This window comes from Punica granatum, chromosome 8 (genome assembly GCF_007655135.1).
Source record: "Punica granatum isolate Tunisia-2019 chromosome 8, ASM765513v2, whole genome shotgun sequence".
NCBI lineage: Eukaryota > Viridiplantae > Streptophyta > Magnoliopsida > Myrtales > Lythraceae > Punica > Punica granatum.
Window position 1 is genome coordinate 19,339,750 of NC_045134.1, and position 21,080 is coordinate 19,360,829.

Consider the following 21,080-nt stretch of genomic DNA (forward strand, 5'->3'; position numbering starts at 1 on the left):
AATAATTTATTAATGAAATCTAGTGAATATGTCAAAAATCTAGTGAAATAATTTCAACTGCGTGTATAGCAGTTGAAATTTGGGATGTTACAAAAGGAAACTGTTTATGATATTATCATCCATCTTTTGTTCACTTTGAAATTTGTTTCATAGTGTGTTTCTCTGAACTGCTGTTTGTTGAGTTGCTGCTGATATTTCATTTGATCTGCTTATGAAAAGAAAGAAGATATTTTGATTGAGGGACATAATGCTCTCTGAATCAGGCTTATGCCTTAAGAACGGTACATACTATGGCTTTTCACCGGAATAAAGAAGAAACTGTTTGGGAAGCCTGTGTACCATCTCCTACGTATCATGTGACCATTTTGATATAGAAGAAACTATTTGGGAAGCCTGTGTACTATTTCCTATGTATCATGTAATCATTTTGATATGAAAAATTGTTACTAGAAAAATATTTGGGGTTCCCTTTCATGGCTGCCATGAAGGTGAGTTTCTGGCAATTCCACTTTCTCTTAAGTATTACTTGAGGCAAAATGAAAAGAAAAGAAGGGGTTCTTATTGCTTTATGAGAGATTTATTATTTTCTGAAAAAAGAAATTGTGGCAGTAGAGCCTGTCAAGTAACTTTTCCTCGCTCATCTTTTATTTCCAAAAAGCAAAAAATCATGGTCTTCATTCGATGACCTCTTGAGTTATATGATGTGCAGGCGAATGCAGGAACAAAAGCAGGGCATGAGTTTGTGGTGACGCTGAAGGAATCCATAGCTCACGACTGTTGAAGGATTAGGACAATGTGGCTTCTGTCCTCGTTTAATGAAAAAAAATTGATTGATCAGTAAGAGGTTCCATTTAATTCCGGGGGAGCGATTCTCTGCTTGAAATTTTGGGATATGACAAGTGCATAATGTGAGTTTGACTGGCGCACCAGACTTGTAATCTTTGGTTTTCATTTGATGAGCTGTTCAATTAGTTACTGCTTCCATCTCTGCCCTCAATTCTTTTACAGTGGTGAGAGAGCACAGTTTTGGCTATAAGTAACAAACATTGGACATTCTCGTAGATTTGTTTCCTCAATTTTTGATAAGTACCACTCTACTCAAAACAGACACTTCAAGTTGTATTAATCTAATTCAGATGCTTTATTTAATTATGAAGAAATAAAATACACGATTACTATCATTCCGCTTGAAAACGGAAAATGAAAAAATGAAGATGCTTATGGATTGAAAAAGGTGAGCTTTCCGCTTGATCATTGATAAGTTGCCATAACCCTTGGTTGATGGAAGCCTCCACGTGCATTGTTTATTGCTGCTCCTCCTTCAATCTTATTAGCCTCAGGTGCTCCTTCTGGTTAATTTGTTTTTGTTTATGGAAAGGAGGAAAAAAAAAGTTTAGAGTACATACTATGCACTTTTTCATTCTGATAAAATCGCATGTTAATGTGCAAAATCAGTCATGAACAAGGTGAGTTTTTTTTTTTTTGCTTGAGTTGTAATCATTTTGAACGGGAAAATTGTTACTATATGAAAAATATTTGGGGTTCATTTCATGTTTGTGATGAAAATTTTTCTAGTTTTCCCACGTTATCTTCAGTAATTATTTGAAGCAAAATGAATAGGAAAGAAGGGTTTGGATTGTGCCTTACGAGAGACTTATTGTTATCCGAAAAAACGCATTGCTGCAGTAGAGCCTGTCACGTTTCCTCCCTCATCTTTTATTTCCAAAAAGCAAAAAAAAAAAAATAACTTGTGAATATCTTAGGAATGTGAGGAAATCTTCGTTGGGTGATCTTTCGAGTTAAATGATGGTGCAGGCGAATGCAGGAACAGAGACAGGGTAGAAGTTTGTGGCGACACTGAAACAATCTGTAGCTTATGACTGTTGAAGGAATCTGTAGGACAATGTGGCTCCAATCCTTGTTCAGTGAAAAAGAACAGCTTTATAAGTAAAGTGGCGTCATTTCATTCATGGAGTGTGACTCTCAGCTCGAAATTTTGGGATATGAAGAGTGCATAAGAGTCTTGATTGACAGGCCAAACTTGTTATGTTTGGTTTCCATTTGTTGAGCTCTTCGATTCTTTTACAGTGCTGAGGGAGCACAGTTTTGGCTATAAATAACAGTAGGCACGAGTCTCTGTCTTGTTGATACATGAGAATCTTTAGTCTCATAGATTTGGTTCCTCAAATTTCAATAAGTACCACCTGTCAAGAAACAGAACACGTGATTGCCATCATTCCACTTGAAAATGGAAATCGAAAAAAAAAAAAAAAGGGAGAAGAAGATGCTAATGGATTTAAGTGGTTTAGCTTTCCACTTGATCATTGATAAATTGCCTCCATGTACGATGTCAAATACCAATAAGTATATACTGCCATTCTATCCTGAGGCTAGCTTACCCTGACTAACAAATACACAGTTTTTAAAGGTTTAAGTCGAGCACTATGAAGTTTAAATCGGAGAGAATGAAGATATCGAAACATGGTGGGTCCATTTCGTAAATATGGAAGTTCAGTGAGCCCCGACTAATCTAGATCCGAGCTGGATAAGATGTCTTAATTTAAAATACAATCGACCAGCAAGTCTACTCTTCATTTCCATATTTCATTTAAATGTTGATATAGTTAGTGGAAAACGGTGGCAAGCTAGACACATATATACAGTACATAACCTCACTTGATAGTCATAATTATTCCATGAGATCATTTCCAGATAAGGAATGATTACCGCTAAGGAAAATGTACAAGATTAGGAGGGGGGCTGTCCATATCTTTTCCTCCATTTTCAAATGTTGGAGCAAAGACCACTGTAGAAACACGGAAAGGGATTGAGGAATACGCTCGGCTTGATAATTGATGGGATTGATGACCTTAGCTGCTGAGATTGTGAAATTAGTGAAAGCTATAAATCTGAATATTGTACATGATGCTCGGTAACCGATGTGCTTAAAGATTCAATTAGAGGGATTGGACTAGATTGTCGATTGGAGTGCTAAAGGACAAAAAGTCTCTGAGTTTCCACTTCATCATAAATAAATGTTATTCCTCCTACAACGCATTTTACCTCTGTCTCCTGTTGCCAAGCCAACCGGATTTCCCACAGAAGTGGGGATGTTGCTGGTCATGTTGTCACGAGAAAGAGTGAGCCCCTTGAGTGCCTTCAGATATCCGATAAAATTCTAGAATTTTATTCTCAGAAGAAGTCGCTATTGTTAAGACGAAGCAGTGTTGAACTGATTTGAACTTGATGGAATGGAGCAGTTTAACTGAGCTGCTGCTGCGTTTCCCGATATCTTGAAACTGCCCACAATGTGATTGAATTATTTATGACATTTGCCTTGCGGGAGTTTGAGTCGATGTTATTACAAACTTTATCGGGAGAAACTTTCCACTCTCTCCGGAATGAGAGAGAATCTTGGTCATCTGACCTCCCGTCTTAAATGCTGCTGCAGTGCAAAAGAATGTGGGAACTGAGGCAGGGCAGAAGTTTGTGAGGATGCAGAAGTCCAGATACTCTCCCTGAACAACTTGTTGATTGAACCCACTGGACTTTGAGGCTCTAGTCCTCGCTCGAAATTTTTGAGTTATGCTAATTGCATGATGATTGACAGACCTATAATTTTCAGTTGGTTAGATTTGGCTCCCCAAATTCTGTCTCTGCCATGCAGAGAGGGGATTGGTGATACTGAGTCCCGTCCCGCCGTGTCTAAAAACTCATACAGACTCGGATGGAAATGGCTTTGAGACTCTTCAATATGTTGTCGACAAAAGGGATATTACATATTATGACTAAGAAGGGGCTGAGAACACACATTATTATTGCCATTCTAATTGAGACCAAAGAGAAAAAACGCTACAGGGAAATAAATTGCGATTTCCCTCTGTCGATATGGAAGACTCCACGTTTTTTATCGTTCGCCTTTGTCCGCCTTCTCATTAGGCTCTGGTGTTCCTCCTGGATATTTCACAATTTTGCATGGAGAAAACTAAGTTAGTGCAAAATCTGACATTAAACCATATATGTTAATACAATATTTGCCATGAAAATAAGTACCTCGAGCAATTTCTCTAAGCCATGTTTTGCTTTTTCCTGTCATTCTGTAAATTTTCCTCTCAATCATTCTCACCAACCATCTTCATCTCAGGGTTTCCCACATAATGAACCATGCTGATATCCCGAATGCAAGCCCGCATCTGTAGCCCATTGGCACTGTCCTCCAATCAATCCAATGCCCAGATTCAGCCTCTTCTTCTCATTCTCCTGGGGAAGTTGATGGTGGTGACTGCTGCATGTTGGTCCCACATGCTTTTTGCAAGCGATGCCCACACAATCCAGGATTCCCACCAAAAGAGTGGTTGAAGGTGTCAAATTAGGTGCTTCAAGGAATCGGTCCCACGAGTTGGTTATCTGAGAGATTCAAATAGGAGAGCGACGAAAGATCTGCCAAACCTCTAGGGATCTCCCCATAGAGTTTGTTCGAGGAGAGATCTCCGATTAATTCTGCGATTTCTCTTACGAAGAAATTCCTCGAGAAGCCGATGGCCGTGAACACAGTCAGATTTCTCGCCAACTTAATCTCGACCCCTTTCAGGACCACCATAACAGAATCTTGACAGGTTTGAATTCCCTGACCTTAGTTCACCCGCATGTATTGTAAACCGCTTCTCGCTTCATTCTTCATGTCTATAAAGTTGGCAGTGTAGTTAGCCGGAAGAGGACCATAAAAGCAATTGTCAGAGAAGTCAAAAATGTGTAATTTTAGGAAGGGATGATTATTCTTCTTGGAACTCTTAATCAGACCACTAAGCTTGTTGGATCTCAGATTGAGCATTTGCAAATTCGGAAGAGTTTTCAACGAATAAGGTAAGTGGCCCTCCAACTCATTTCTGCTAAGATCCAAAACTTCCAAATTCTTGCAATTTGGCAAAGATCACGGCAAGGTGCCTCCAAGTCAATTTTGAATCAACTGAATTGTCCTCAAGTTGTTTTCCCGAACAAATATCTTTAGTATCTGACTAACAAGCTTATTTTCTTGGAGGTCCAATACTGAAAGAGTTAATTTTATGAAACAGTGAGGAACTGAGCTGGTCAAGTTATTATTCGACAGGTTGATGATCTCTATCCGAATGGCGCTGCAGAGCTGATGAGGAATGTCTCCGCTAAACATATTGCTTGAAATGGAGTAGAACAAGATAGTGGGGGGTGGAATCGGAAGTGGGCTGTCAAAATTGTTATTGTCTATGTCGATGAACTCAGCACTTGAATCTCGGAAAAAGTTTATCAGCATCTGTCCAAAAAACTGTTTGTTGGAGAGTATGAGGTAATTGAGCGTAGGAGAGAGGGGAATTTCATTAATGACCCCATGAAACTTGTTTGACTGCAAATCTAGATACTCCAAACTGTTGAGGGTAGCATTTAACCACCAGTGTGGAAAAGTGTCATGTATTCCACTGAGACGGACAACAAAAATCGCCAAGCTTGTACAGTTTTCTAAAGATCGCGGCAATGGACCTTGAAATAAATTATTGTCCAACTGCAAATTTTGGAGACTGCTTAAGTTTCCCAAACATATGGGAATGGTGCCGTTGAGTCCGTTATCTGAGAGGTCTAGAACTTGCACTGAACTCAGTTGGCAGATTAAAGACGGAATCTCTCCAATTAAATTGTCGGACGATAGGTCTAAGACTCCCAGTTGCGCCCTCCCTACTCCTCCAAGCCATTAAGGAATTTGCCCACTAATCATGTTTCTGGAAAGGTACAACTCTACCAGTTCTTCTGAAGAACTAGAGAAATATGGGAACTCGGTCAAGTTGACGCCATGCAGATACAACCCTTAAAGCCTTGGGAAGGAATAGTTCCCATTGTTCGGAAGCATTACAGTAAGGTTCTGCGAAAGCTCAAGGGACTCAAGATTCTTAAGCCGTGCAAATATTTCAAAGTCCAAGCTGAGGTTGATACCACCAAGGGCCAAGGAGGATAAACGGCAAAGGTTTCCCTGTGTCGGTGGTACCGAACCAGTGAATTGATTGTCTGAGCGGTCCAAAGAATACATGGATGTCAGAGTTCCCATGGACACAGGAATTGCTCCCTGGAACTTCGTCCTGTGTACACCCAAGGAGACTAGTGGACCGGTCTAGTTTGTTTTGGGGAAAGTGCCAGTTAGATTAGAATTTAGAGAAAGAGAGGTTGCGGAGGTTCGGGGATGGAAGATGTTGATGGGGAATATCCCTCGAACAGAGCAGTTATATAGACTTACAGATGTCAGAGTGGAAGAGAGGTTCATAAGAGAAACCGGAGAGATTGTAGACATGTTGACACCGTCAAGAAAGAGTCTTCTCACCTGAGTCAGATTATGTACAAGCCATCTGAAACTATGATCATCATCTATTGTTAGGTCATAGTTGTCAGAGAGACTGAGTTTAACTAGCTTTGAAAGGGGAGATATCATCTCCAGAGGAATGATCCCTTGGAAAGAAGAACCAGAGAGATCGAGATGTGTCATTCGAGTAAAGGTACCAAACTTGGGGGATATTTGTGAGCCGTAGAAATCGTTACCAGCGAGACTGAGCCATCGAAGATCCAGGAGCAAGAAGAGGGTGTTGTTGCAATGGATGGCTTCTCTGAGCCAACTGCAACTGAGGTCAAGGCCGATCACATGATTTGTGGACGTGGCATGTGACCCCATCCCATGAGCAGCAACTGCTGCCGTTCTTCCACAAGGACGTCGTTGGATGTGAAGTGATGGAGTGGAGCTCATCACAGTAGTATCCAGAGGCATCCTCTGCGATGATGAATGAGTTACTCAACTGAAGAAGAGCATCACACTCACGGCTATGGCTCAAATTATAATGTCAGGTTAACGCGGTGAGAACAGTAGCTGATACGGAAAGGTGGTGTAAAATCATAAGAAAAGCTGAGAAGAGAAAGAGGAAGGGGAAGACCCAAACATCTCCCATCATATTGTCTTGTTAGTAATACTGAGTGATGAGGAAATTTTGTGTGGGGATGGAATGAATTATATAATTCCATCCCTTAATTTTAAATGGTCGCTGGTTCCTTCGACTCCGCCAACCGTTGCTTCCTCCTAAATCAACCGCAAGTCATTAAGTCAACCCAAGATCCACTCTTTATTTTCCACCTTTTAATTAAAAAGTGAGGTCCATAGGTCATCAGGCGAGGGCTTATGTACCCGTTTTCAATGCTGGCTAGCTCAGCTAGACACATACATACAATACATAACCTCAATTAAGTATTTCAAACTAGATAAAAACTCGCGCGTTGCACCGGAAATATTTATAATTCCATTGATTAGAAAGGTTACAAAATATTTACTGAAAAGAATTATGTCATAATATCATATTGATATAAATCTTGTTATATTGGTATAAAAAAACACATAATTCATAGTGGGGAAATCTACGTGCGAAATTCATATAAAGAAATAGGAGAAATACAACCTTCATTCGAGAAGTTATAGATTGTTGCTAGTAAAAAAAACTCAAACAGTAGAAACCACATTTAATATCTAATTTTCCTTACTATATCTACTCATCTTAATATTGATATCAATATTGTAAAAAAAACCCTAATGAAATTTAAATTGTCGACAAAAAATCCTAATGAAATATAAAAAAAAAGAAAATTTGGATATTCTTGTATAAGTTGTTCTTATGTAGATGAGAAGTCTGTCATTGGGGTAGCATCTACGGTTCGATTGGATCTTCTGCCACTTGAATATGGAGCCGTACTTGGAGAGCTTCAAACATAGTAGAGAAATCTACCAGTGAAATCCCCTGAATGCTAGAGTACCCTTTTATCTCAGTTTATTCGAATAGCTGAGGGTGGTACATGTTTTAATTTTAGCTTTCCAAGCTGCGTGTTACAGGACGTTATGATGATTCATCAGTCAAATTCCAAGTATAAGGATATCCCGAGGCTTAGCCCTGATATTTGATATCTGATATTTAATTAAGTGAAAAATGCTGGCTAGCTTAGCTGGACGCATATTTACAGTACTTAACTGCACTTCATTAATTCAAATATTGAGTAGACTAGTCGTAATTATTCCACGCGAGATTGTTTTCTGATAAGGAATGATTACCTCTAAGGCTGGCAGATATTGGTAGGTGTCCATATTCCTCCTTTACCAGATGCTGGAGTAAAGACCACTGCAGAATCACGGAAAGATTGATGATTAGCACACTTAAAGGTAGAGCAATGCCTTTCCCTAGCACTTTGACAAACTCAGTAGCTCAGAAAAGCATATCAACTTGCTGATGCAAATCGTAGCACGACTTCAAGGGATCCAGTTCAAGTTCCAATTGGACCGATTACGCGAGCACGAGCAAAGAAGTTTAAAGATGAACTCAACGGCCTAATTCAAGAGGTTTGGGCTCAAGCAAATTCGTGGAGGCCCATTGGACATGAATCACGTGATCAACAAAAATCCTTCAATTTGATTCAAGTTATAGAAGATTCCGGACAAGGCTAAATTCAACAAGTGTTTAAGGAAGCTTCTAGAATATTTGATGATCAAGAGAAGATATCATCAGATTTATTTAAAGTTTAAATCTCATGGAGATATTCTAGGGATATTTAGATTTCATATCTTTATAGATTATGTCATATCTCTATCGATATTTTAGGTTTTATTTTCCTTATCTTTAGAGGAGATATGGCCAGATTAGGATTAGTATATGTCTATATAAATTCATCTTAGTCAATTTTTAATAAAAAGGAACATTCAGAAAATTGTGAGAGTATTCTCTTTGGTTCTTGAAGAACTAATCGAACTTATCGGAAGTTTCCGTGGTGTTCATCATCGACTTATCAAACGGCTTTCCACCACCGTTTGTGGCGTCTTCATCGACTTATCAAGCGGCTTTCCATCACCGTTTGTGGCGTCTTCCTATATACCGAGGTTCTTGTTTCGCATTGAACAACGGGTTGAGGTCAGTTATACCAAGGTTCTTGTTTATGTTGTAAGCAACGGGTTGAGGGTTCGTCCATCAAATCTGATCGTGGAACGATCTTGGGTTCCTTTAGTTGTCGGGTCTCGTCATTCTTGGCGGGAATCGCATCATTTGGTATCAGAGCATCAGGCTCCAAATCGTGTTTTATCCTATCCTTTTTTTTTTGTTTCAATTTGCTGAGTTTCACTTCATCGAGTTTGTTCTTTGTGGATTGTTAGCAGCAAAAAAAAAGAGCTGAAAAAAAAAATTCGGCCAAAAAAAATACAGAGCTGAAAAAAAAAAGAAGGATCGAAAGAAAAGAAATAAGACATCGTTGTCAATTTGATCCAAATTCTTTACATCAGACCTTTCTAAAGTTGTTATTTCCCTTTCTTTGGATCTACATTGATTATGATTCCATAATTTCATATAACATTCTGATATACTTCATTCTGGTTGCCTTTTCTCATGCTTCTTTTCTTCTTGAAATTTCCTTTGAACATTAATTTTCCTTGATAAGTTCTTGGTGAATTGTTGCTTGAAAATTTGGAGTTGTTTGTTTAGTTCCAAAAGAACTGAGAGAGAATTGTCGAGTGGAAAAAGGCAAGAGCGGTGAAAACATTAGAGAGTTAAAAGCCACATATTTTGTTGTGTGAAAACACGAGTGTAGAGTGATTCACTTTCTTGAGTGTAAACACGTAAGGGAGAGAATTGTGAGGTCCATTTTTTTTTCTAACTTTATTTTGCAGCAATCATGTCTCACAACAGTGCTAAGAGTATTCCCGAAGGTGTTACGGAATTGGCTGATTCAAAAATACTTATAGAGGCCATGATGAGTGAGATGAGGCGTGTGATGAGGTTGGAGTTTGAGCAGTTTCATTTACGGATAGATATGATGGAGAATAAACGTGTGGAGCAGCCACAAAACGCTCCTAATGCACGTAGGGAGGAAAGAGTTCAACCGAGGGAAGTGAGGGTTGGTTTTGATGAAGATGATCGAGATTCAGTTGTTAGTAATAAGAAACATGGAGGGCGGTTTAGAGAAGATAGGAATCGGGAAGATAATAACTTGGGTAGTATTAAGATGAAAATCCCATCGTTCCAAGGAAAGAGTGATCCCGAAGCATACCTTGAGTGGGAGAAAAAGGTGGAGTTTGTATTTGATTGTTATAGTTATTCCGAGCTGAAGAAAGTCAAATTGGCAGCATTGAATTCTCGGATTATGCAATTGTTTGGTGGGATCAATTGATGATAAATAGGCGAAGAAATAGAGAGCCACCTATAGATACGTGGGAGGAAATGAAAAGGGTGATGAGGAAGCGATTTGTTCCTAGTTATTACTACCGGGAGCTGTATAATAAGTTACAAAGTCTTAGGCAAGGTAACCGGAGTGTAGAGGAATATTTTAAGGAGATGGAAGTGGCCATGATTAGAGCTAACGTAGAGGAGGATCGAGAGGCTACTATGGCAAGATTTTTGGCTGGATTGAACCGAGAAATTCAAAATGCCGTGGAATTACAACATTATGTGGAGTTGGAGGATATGGTGCACATGGCCATCAAGATTGAGAACCAGTTCAAGAGGAGAGGCAATACACGTGCAAGCCAAAGTCCAAGCACATCCACTTGGAAACCGAATCGGTGGAAGAAAGATGAGAAGCAATCCACGTCGATGTTGAAAACCGAGCAAAAGCAAGAAGCAACCAGCCATGTTCCTCAAGGTAAAACCGACATTTCTACCTTCAGGAATCGTGACATTAAGTGTTTTAAATGCCAAGGCAGGGGACACATAGCAAGTCAATGCCCAAACAAGCGAGTCATGGTGATGCGAGACAATGGTGACATTGTGACCGACACTGAAGATTCCGACACCGATGACATGCCCCCATTGGAGGACGTTCCCGAGGAGGAATATTTAGCTCCAGATGCATTGACATTGGTGGCAAGGAGAGCATTAAGCTTGCAAACAAAAGGAGTTGAAGAAGTGCAGCGGGAGAACATCTTTCACACTAGGTGCTACATCAAAGACAAGGTATGTAGTGTGATTATTGATGGTGGTAGTTGTACTAATGTCGCAAGCGCAACAATGGTGGAAAAATTAAGACTGCCCATGGTGAAGCACCCTAGGCCGTACAAGCTGCAATGGTTGAATGATAGTGGTGCGATAAGGGTGAACAAGCAGGTGTTAGTTGCATTTCGAATCGGTAAATACGAAGATGAAGTGTTGTGTGATGTAGTACCGATGCAAGCAGGACACTTGTTGCTAGGGCGTCCATGGCAATTTGATAGACGAGTGAAGCATGATGGCTTTACGAACAAATACTCCTTTGTACTTAATCAACGATCAATCACTCTTGTACCATTGACTCCGCAGCAAGTATATGAGGATCAAGTGAGATTGCAAAAAGAGAGTGATCGAAAGAAAGAGAGTGAACAGAAGAAAAAGAGTGAAAATCAGAGAGAGGCCGAGAAAAATGAGAGAGAAAAAGAAAATCAAAATTCGGCCGATGAGAGAAAATCAGAGAGAAAACAAAAGAATTTTTATGCAAACATGGGAGAAATTAGGCAAGCAATGTTTTTAAATCAGCCGATGATTGTACTTTTGTACAAAGAGGCATTTTTCAATACTAACGAACTTGATATCTCTCTTCCTAGTTCTGTTGTTTCTCTTTTGCAGGAGTATGAGGATGTCTTTCCCGAGGAAACACCACATGGCTTACCTCCAATCCAAGGGATTGAACATCAAATTGATTTTGTTCCCGGTGCAACAATTCCAAACCGACCAGCCTATAGGAGCAATCCTGAGGAGACAAAGGAGCTTCAACAGCAGGTAAAGGAGTTGTTAGAGAAAGGGTACGTGAGGGAGAGCTTGAGCCCATGCGCTGTTCCAGTAATACTTGTACCTAAGAAGGATGGGACGTGGAGAATGTGCGTTGATTGCCGAGCAATCAACAACATAACGGTAAAGTATCGTCATCCTATTCCTCGCTTAGATGATATGTTAGATGAGTTACATGGTTCTTGTGTATTTTCTAAAATTGATTTAAAGAGTGGTTATCATCAGATTAGAATGAAAGAAGGAGATGAATGGAAAACTGCCTTTAAAACAAAATACGGTTTGTACGAATGGTTAGTTATGCCTTTTGGTTTGACTAATGCTCCAAGCACTTTTATGAGACTTATGAATCATGTTTTGCGTGCATTTATAGGTAAATTTGTGGTTGTCTACTTTGATGATATACTCGTTTACAGCAAAAACTTGGATGATCATAAGGTACATTTGAAATCTGTCTTAGATGTGCTTAGGAAGGAAAAGTTATTTGCTAATATGAAGAAGTGTACTTTTTGCACCGATAAGCTTGTTTTTTTGGGATTTGTTGTAAGTGCACAAGGTATACAGGTTGATGAGGAGAAGGTACGTGCAATCCAAGAGTGGCCTAGTCCCACAAGTGTAAGTAATGTTCGTAGTTTTCATGGACTTGCTAGTTTCTACCGGCGGTTCGTGAAGGACTTTAGTAGCATAGCAGCACCACTTACTGAAGTGATCAAGAAAAACGTTGGATTTAGATGGGGAGAAGAACAAGAGAAGGCGTTTCAGCTAATCAAAGAGAAGCTGACCAACGCTCCTTTATTATCTTTACCTAACTTTTCTAAAACTTTTGAGATTGAATGTGATGCTTCAGGTGTTGGTATAGGTGCAGTTCTCATGCAGGAAGGACGACCAATTGCTTACTTCAGCGAAAAACTAAGCGGGGCAGCCTTAAACTATCCAACTTATGATAAAGAGTTGTATGCATTGGTTCGAGCTTTAGAGACGTGGCAGCACTACCTATGGCCTAAGGAGTTCGTGATACACACCGATCATGAGTCCTTGAAATACTTGAAGGGCCAACACAAACTAAACAAAAGACATGCCCGATGGGTGGAGTTCATTGAGACGTTTCCATACGTCATTCGGTATAAGCAAGGTAAGGAGAATGTGGTCGCCGATGCTCTTTCTCGCAGGTATGCATTACTCTCTACACTTGATGCAAAATTGCTTGGTTTTGAGCACATTAAAAATTTATATGCTGATGACCATGAATTTTGTGAGGAATATCGAGCTTGTGAGAAAATTCCTTGTGGTAAGTTCTTTAGGCATGATGACTTTCTGTTTCGAAAGAATAAGTTATGCGTGCCAAATTGTTCCTTGAGAGAGTTATTAGTGCAGGAATCACATGGTGGGGGATTAATGGGACATTTTGGAGTAGCAAAGACTTTAGCTATTTTGCAAGAACACTTCTATTGGCCACATATGAAAAGAGATGTTGAGAGAATTTGTGGTAGATGCATTACGTGTAGGCAAGCTAAATCCAGAGTGCAGCCTAACGGTTTGTATACTCCTTTACCAATTCCTAGTGAGCCTTGGATTGATATTTCAATGGACTTTGTGTTAGGATTACCTAGGACTAAACGTGGGAGAGATTCAATTTTTGTGGTTGTGGATAGATTTTCTAAGATGGCACACTTTATTCCATGTCACAAAACGGATGATGCCTCGCATGTTGCTGATTTGTTCTTTAGGGAGATTGTGAGGTTACATTGCATGCCTAGAACAATTGTTTCGGATAGAGATGCTAAGTTCTTGAGCTATTTTTGGAAGACTTTGTGGTGTAAGTTAGGTACTAAGCTGTTATTTTCTACTATTTGTCACCCACAAACTGATGGTCAAACGGAAGTAGTAAATAGAACTTTGTCTACTTTGTTGAGGGCAATCATAAAAAAAAACATTAAAACATGGGAAGAGTGTTTACCACATGTTGAGTTTGCTTATAACAGATCTGTTCATTCCGCTACTAAATTTTCACCATTTGAAGTTGTTTATGGATTTAATCCTTTAACTCCATTGGATTTATCTCATTTACCTTTGACTGAGCATGTTAATTTAGATGGCAAAAAGAAAGCTGAATTTGTCAAGCAGATTCATGAGAAAACAAGACTCAACATTGAGCGAAAAACGGAGCAGTATACAAAACACGCCAACAAGGGCCGTCATAAGTTGATTTTTGAACCCGGAGATTGGGTTTGGTTGCATATGAGGAAAGAGAGATTTCCGGCGCAAAGACGTTCCAAACTGCTTCCAAGAGGAGATGGACCTTTTCAAGTCCTGGAGCGCATCAATGACAATGCTTATAAACTAGACTTACCTGGTGAGTACAATGTAAGTGCTACTTTTAATGTTTCTGATTTGCTTCCTTTTGATGTAGGTGATGATTTGAGGACAAATCCTTTTCAAGAGGAGGGGAATGATGCAAATCGTAGCACGACTTCAAGGGATCCAGTTCAAGTTCCAATTGGACCGATTACGCGAGCACGAGCAAAGAAGTTTAAAGATGAACTCAACGGCCTAATTCAAGAGGTTTGGGCTCAAGCAAATTCGTGGAGGCCCATTGGACATGAATCACGTGATCAACAAAAATCCTTCAATTTGATTCAAGTTATAGAAGATTCCGGACAAGGCTAAATTCAGCAAGTGTTTAAGGAAACTTCTAGAATATTTGATGATCAAGAGAATATATCATTAGATTTATTTAAAGTTTAAATCTCATGGAGATATTCTAGGGATATTTAGATTTCATATCTTTATAGATTATGTCATATCTCTATCGATATTTTAGGTTTTATTTTCCTTATCTTTAGAGGAGATATGGCCAGATTAGGATTAGTATATGTCTATATAAATTCATCTTAGTCAATTTTTAATAAAAAGGAACATTCAGAAAATTGTGAGAGTATTCTCTTTGGTTCTTGAAGAACTAATCGAACTTATCGGAAGTTTCCGTGGCGTTCATCATCGACTTATCAAACGGCTTTCCACCACCGTTTGTGGCGTCTTCATCGACTTATCAAGGGGCTTTCCATCACCGTTTGTGGCGTCTTCCTATATACCGAGGTTCTTGTTTCGCATTGAACAACGGGTTGAGGTCAGTTATACCAAGGTTCTTGTTTATGTTGTAAGCAACGGGTTGAGGGTTCGTCCATCAAATCTGATCGTGGAACGATCTTGGGTTCCTTTAGTTGTCGGGTCTCGTCATTCTTGGCGGGAATCGCATCACTTGCTAGCTAGTCCGATTTCCTCCCGCACTTTCAAAAGATTTCTGGTCATTTTCCAGGAACTGTAATAAATCACACCAAGGCTAGACAACCGAGTTGGCGGAACTAACTGAGTTGGTAGACATGTATATATACATACGTAATTGTATATGCTTATGTAAATACACATGCATAGATACATACACTTGTGTCATATTATATATTATACTTTTATGTTGCTGGAGCATTAAAAAAAAATCAGAAATACAACACAAAGAGCTTACAGCCAGTGATATAGAGTAACAAATCTGAAATACAACACAAACAGCTTACAGCCAAACTCAAAGGCAGATGAAGAGGAAAATACTTATGAAACTCCCCAAACATTAAGTAGTTCTCTGTGCTGTGCAGTTTTGTAAGAGGAGAACATCATGAATCTTATACACCTCCTTTTTGGGATTAGAATATGAGACTGAAATGACAAATGTGCCCTTAAAATATTTTATTATTAAAGAATTTCTAAAAATAAAAAAAAATATCCAAAAAAAAGAAGAAGAGGAAAGCAGTCAATCTGTCACCTATGTCAGGCGTTGGCCGATCGTCGGCGCCCTCTAGGTGTGCCAACGACCTCGCCGGGGCGGCAGTGATCAAAATCGAACCACCAACGTACCCCTCCATGCTAATCTAGTTCGATGGCATTTTCCGAAAATTAGAAAGAGAGCCAGGGTATTTCTGTTATTTCATTAATAATCTAATCCCAATCCGGGTTTAACCCACCCCTACCCCGGGATTAGTTGCTTAATATTATATCCTGACCTATTCCAAACCAAATCCCAATCCTAATCCCAATCACGTCGCCACCAAACATCGGATTAGGATTTTAAAAATGCTATCCTCCCTCTAATCTAGTCTATCAAACATAGCCCAATAGATTAGAGAAACAAAATCATGCCGGTTTGGTTGTAGGTGGGGGAACTAGCAGAATTGCAGTTGGAGGCTTGGAACTACTGTCATGCTTAATATCCTATAGCAAGTAATAAGATTGGAACATTCAAGCTCAAATTCCATTATGAACGGCAGTACAAGTAAGTAGGCGGTAACGCCTTCCAAGAAAGGAAACAAATAAACTACGATATTCTAGGACGGCTATCTAGGGCTATCAATTATACTAACTACCAAATATACAAAAAGAAACAAATAAATTGCAATGTTCTTGGACGACTATCTAGGGCTATCAATAATACTAAGTACCAAATATACAAGGATCCCTTATTATACAACTGTGCAATCCATATTGCTCCCCCTCAAGATGGAGCGTGAGGATCCCAAATGCCTAACTTGCATAAGATAAAGCAGAAATGATCTCTACCTAGTGCCTTGGTGAAGATATCAGCTAGTTAAAATTTCGCAGGCACATGTACAGTAGTCGCTACACCTGATCTGAGGTGCTCGCGAACAAAGTGGTAATCAATCTCGATATGCTTTGTTCGCTCGTGAAAAACGGGGGTTCGCTACAATGTGTAGTGCCACTGATTATCGCAGAATAATTGAGTTGGTTTTGCCATCTGCACCCCAAGTGAAGAAAGTAGATTTTTCAGCCATATAATCTCATGGACTGTTGCTGATATAGCACAATATTCTGCTTCTGCTGATGATCGCGAGACTTGTTTTGAGTAATGAAGAACTCGCATTGCAACATCCCAATGATCTTTGCAAGATTTTTGCATAAATTGCACCAAGACATGTAGAGAATAATTAGGCTCTGGCCTTGTGACTGTCAAATAAGTAAGCCTCCTAACCAGAAGTCTATACTTGGGGAAGGGCAATGGTGGCAACCCCAGCATACCACACTCAATCAAAATATCAAGTACATATTTGCATTGACTGAGAAAAAGACCAGAATCCATCCAGGTCACTTCGATGCCAAGAAAATACTTCAGAGATCTCAATTCCTTTATGCAAAAGCACTTATCCATATATCCCTTAAACGAGGCACAATGACTGGAACTATTTCCAACTATGATCAAGCCATCCACACAAATCAACACACCAAGGAGTATACTGCCTTGAGTAAAGGTAAGAAGGGAATGATCGGCACCTGATTGGCGAAATCCATATTGTTGAAGTGCATTGGCGAACTTTGATAACCAATTCCTTGATGTCTGTCAAAGCCCATATAATGACTTTTGACGTTGACACATATTTCCTTCCTTGGAAGAAGAGAATCCCAGAGGCAACTACATGTAAACTTCTTCATTTAAATCTCCATGAAAAAATGAATTGTTAATGTCCATTTGATGTATCTCCCATCCCTTCACAACCGCGACGGTTAGCAAACACCATACTGTCACCACTTTGGCCACTGGTGCAAATGTCTCATGATAGTTGACTCCCTCCACTTGGGCAAAACCCTTCACTACTATCCAAGCCTTATAATGCTCGACACTTCCATCTGCACGTCGTTTCACTTTATTTACCCATTTGCAGCGGATCGGGTGTTTACTAGGAGGAAGCTTTTCAATGGTCCAAGTATTATTAGGCTCGAGAGCATTTCTTCTGCCGTTGCATCTCTTCATCGCCGTTCTTGTGCAGCATCCCGATAAGACGTGGGTTCTCGGTCATAATCAACTACAGCTAGAAATGCCTTGTGACGATCCGAAATACGAGAATAATCAATAAATCACTCAATGGGATGGGGCATACCTAAGGAGTCCAATGAAGTGGGCAAGTGAGGGGGGTTCTGATATCGTGCGGTGTGGACAATGATATCCTTGAAATGTCCAGGAAGATTCGTGATTCAATTCAGACGTCGTACTACCATCTCCATTTTCTTTAGAGAGGTGTCGCGATCTTCATCTAAACTGGTCATCTGTTCACCATCATCTATTTCAGATTGTCCATTTTTTGACTTTGTCCGCAACTCCACTAGGCTATCTAACATATCTGGGTTGCCCACTGCCCTTCGTGGTCTGGTCCGAGCAGAACTAGGCTCGCTACTAAAATTGGTCCTGCGCTGCCCTTCATTTTGCTTCGATGATAACTCCCCCTCAGGCCTTTGCGAAATGAGCTGAACGACTACCTCTCAGCCCTACGTTGTTTGAGCCGAGCAAAATTCGACTTGGGCTACTGCTGCTACGTTTCAACCTCACACTAGACTGGATCTCTGGAGCTGAAAGTTGGCGGGGTTGCATCAAGAAACAATGGGCAACATTTCTTCGAATTATCTGCCTCGGTCTTTTTCGTGAAAAACGGAAAAATAGTTTCACAAAATCGCACATCTCTTGACATGAACAATTATCGAGTCTTCATATCATAAAGCTGCTAACTTTTCTTTCCATGTGGATATCCAATGAAAATACACTTTGGAGATCTTTCCTGGAATTTATCATTGGTTCGAATGTGGGCATAATATAACAAACCAAAAACTCGAAGATTCGAGTAATTAGGTGGCTTGTCAAAAAGTACCTCATGAGGACTTCAGTTTTCAAGCAGAGGTGTCGGTGAGACGTTGATTAAATGAACCACGGATGAAACACATTCACCCCAAAAATGCGTTGAAAGTGAAGCCTGAAACATGAGTGCTCGAGCAACATTGATTATGTGTTGGTGTTTTCTCTCAACCCATCTATTTTGTTATGGTGTATATGTGCAAGATGTCTGGTGTATAATACATGCATAGAGAAGAAGCCCTACAACTCCTTTCATAAGAACTCCATCCCATTATAACTTCTCACGATTTTAATCGTATGATCAAATTGGTTCTTAATCAGATTGCAAAAATCCATGAGAAAATGTCGTGCTCCAAACTTTTCACGCAATAGATGTAACCACACACGTAGAGTAAAATCATCAACAATAGTAAAAAAATAATTGGCTCATATAGATTTAATCTTATACGGCCCCCCACAAGTCATTGTGTATCAACTAAAACAGAAAGTTGGCTTTATTCATACTCAAATAAAATTGTGAGCGTGTTTGCTTTGCTCTAAGACACACATCGCACTCCTTATTACCCTTTTCTTTTAAACTCAAATTAATACCATGCAGCTTTACTGTGTAAGATGGATGACCAAGCCTCTGCCACGCGTCGCAAATAGTAGAATCCCTCCCCCCAAGGTGCAGTCCTGAATTAAATACAAATTTGAGCAAAAGGTTAAGCGACAATCCATCTCCATCGATAATTGTGAAATTGAAATTAAATTGCAATTGAAAGTGAGCACATAGAGGACTTTAGAAAGCTTGATAGAGTCAGCAATTGTCACTTTTCTGATTCAGGTGGTCTGCACTTTGCCCCCCATTAGGAACGTAAATGGGCGCACCATCTTTAATTGAAAGAGACTCCAAAAAATTCTCAAGATGTCCTGTCATGTGTCTCTAAGCCCCAGTGTCTAATATCCATTCATTCTCCAAATTCACAAAAACAAAGTCGTTATCGATAAGTCGATCAGGATCGGTTGTGTCTGGTGTGAGCATACTCAATAATTTCTAAATTTGATCATCCGCTAGGGCCCCCAAACGTTCAACCCGTGTCCGACTTCCTTGTGTAGTCGGGGCTGCATTTGCGCGATCTAGACCTCATTGATGCTAGGCTTTCGCTTGCAACCCCACCTTGCTTCCACTGGCCCTGCCCGGGTCCCTTGCCTCTAGTGGGATTCCTTCCCTTGCCCCAATCCGCTGGATAGCCGTTTAAGGCCCAACAATTGCTCTTCCAGTGGCCTGGCTTGCCACAATGTTCACAGATGGGTCTGCCCTAAGATGTGTGCTGCTGTTTGCCGAAACCACTAGAACTAGCACCGTTCGATGAATTGCCCCCTTTGCGAGAAAAACTGCTGCTTTCGATGCTGATTCATGTGATCATGTGACGAGGCTTTGACGTTCCTCGTGCACAACCTCTTGATAAATCTTGTTCAAGTTCGAAATCGGCTCGATACGAAGTATGTTGGACCGATCTGTGTTGAATGCGAAGGTGAGTCCCATGAGAAATTGGAATGCCTTCTCCGTCTCCCGCTAAGCCATGATCTTGCCATTTGCTCCACAGCTACAGCTTAGGTTCTCAAGATAAAACTCAAGTTCATTCCATAACGATTTCATCTTGGCATAATAGTCTTGCACACCGCCCTTCTTGCTTGAGCATATATGTCTCGAACTTAATATGGTAAATCCGAGTTTGGTTCCCTTGTGAATACCTCTCCTTGAGGTCATCCCACAAATTCTTTGCATCCACGACGCCTGACTGTAAACTGGAGCTATTTCTTCATTGTATTGAACATCCACGCTATGAGCGTGCAGTTGCAAATCTCCCACCTTTCTCGTACCTGATCATTCTCTTCTGGCTTCTGAAGTGTCCCATCGATGACGGGTAGTTTGCCTTTTGCCCTTAATGTAGTCAGCATTACATGTGACCACGTCAAGTAATTGTTGCCATTTAGGTTGCATTCGATTATCATATTGCGTGGGCCATCTGACAATGTGAGCTGATACACCGCTGGAATTTCAGCCCTCCTGATCGAGCCATGTCCTTTCTCAATGGTCTTTGGAAATTTGATCCCTTCCTCGGGCTCTTCTCGGAATCACTAACATTCGCCATCCTCTATGATAGATACTTTCAGAATTCAATCACAGAGAGAATTCGATTGGTCCCATAATGAAGGTGCTATGATACCATAGTAAGTTTGTAGCATTCAAACTCAAATTCCATTATGAACATAGGACCAGTAAATAGGCTGTAGAGCCCAACAAGAAAGGAAACAAAACTGCAATATTCTCAGACGACTATCTGAGGCTATCAGTTATAGTAAATACCCAATATACAAAAAAATCCCCTATTTTACAACTGTACAATCTATGATGGCAATGGATTTCAAATTCCAAACAAATTTGACTTTTACAAATAATTGAGTCAATTTTGAGAGTGAAATGATTTGATTTTGAAGTAGAGTTTGCCTTCTCATTCGATTAATAGAGAGGAAGAGGATGGTAATTTGAGGACAAAATGGGTTTTTAGTATCTGTTGAGGCCCCTAGCACACCAACTAATGTCCCTGTGCGCAATGGTGGGC

General features: G+C 40.1%; 1 protein-coding gene and 1 pseudogene across 1 annotated transcript; one reads left to right on the forward strand and one right to left on the reverse strand.

The window, feature by feature from the left end:
* Window positions 1-4,951: 4,951 nt before the first annotated feature.
* LOC116188812 (receptor-like protein 9DC3) lies at window positions 4,952-6,778 on the reverse strand. Its single transcript, XM_031518283.1, has 3 exons — window positions 6,341-6,778; window positions 5,879-5,995; window positions 4,952-5,533 (listed from the first exon to the last, which is right to left on the reverse strand). The coding sequence occupies exons 1-3, from the start codon at window positions 6,776-6,778 to the stop codon at window positions 4,952-4,954; spliced, it is 1,137 nt and encodes a 378-aa protein (XP_031374143.1).
* Window positions 6,779-10,026: 3,248 nt separating this feature from the next.
* On the forward strand, window positions 10,027-14,342 carry LOC116188813 (annotated as a pseudogene).
* Window positions 14,343-21,080: the final 6,738 nt, after the last annotated feature.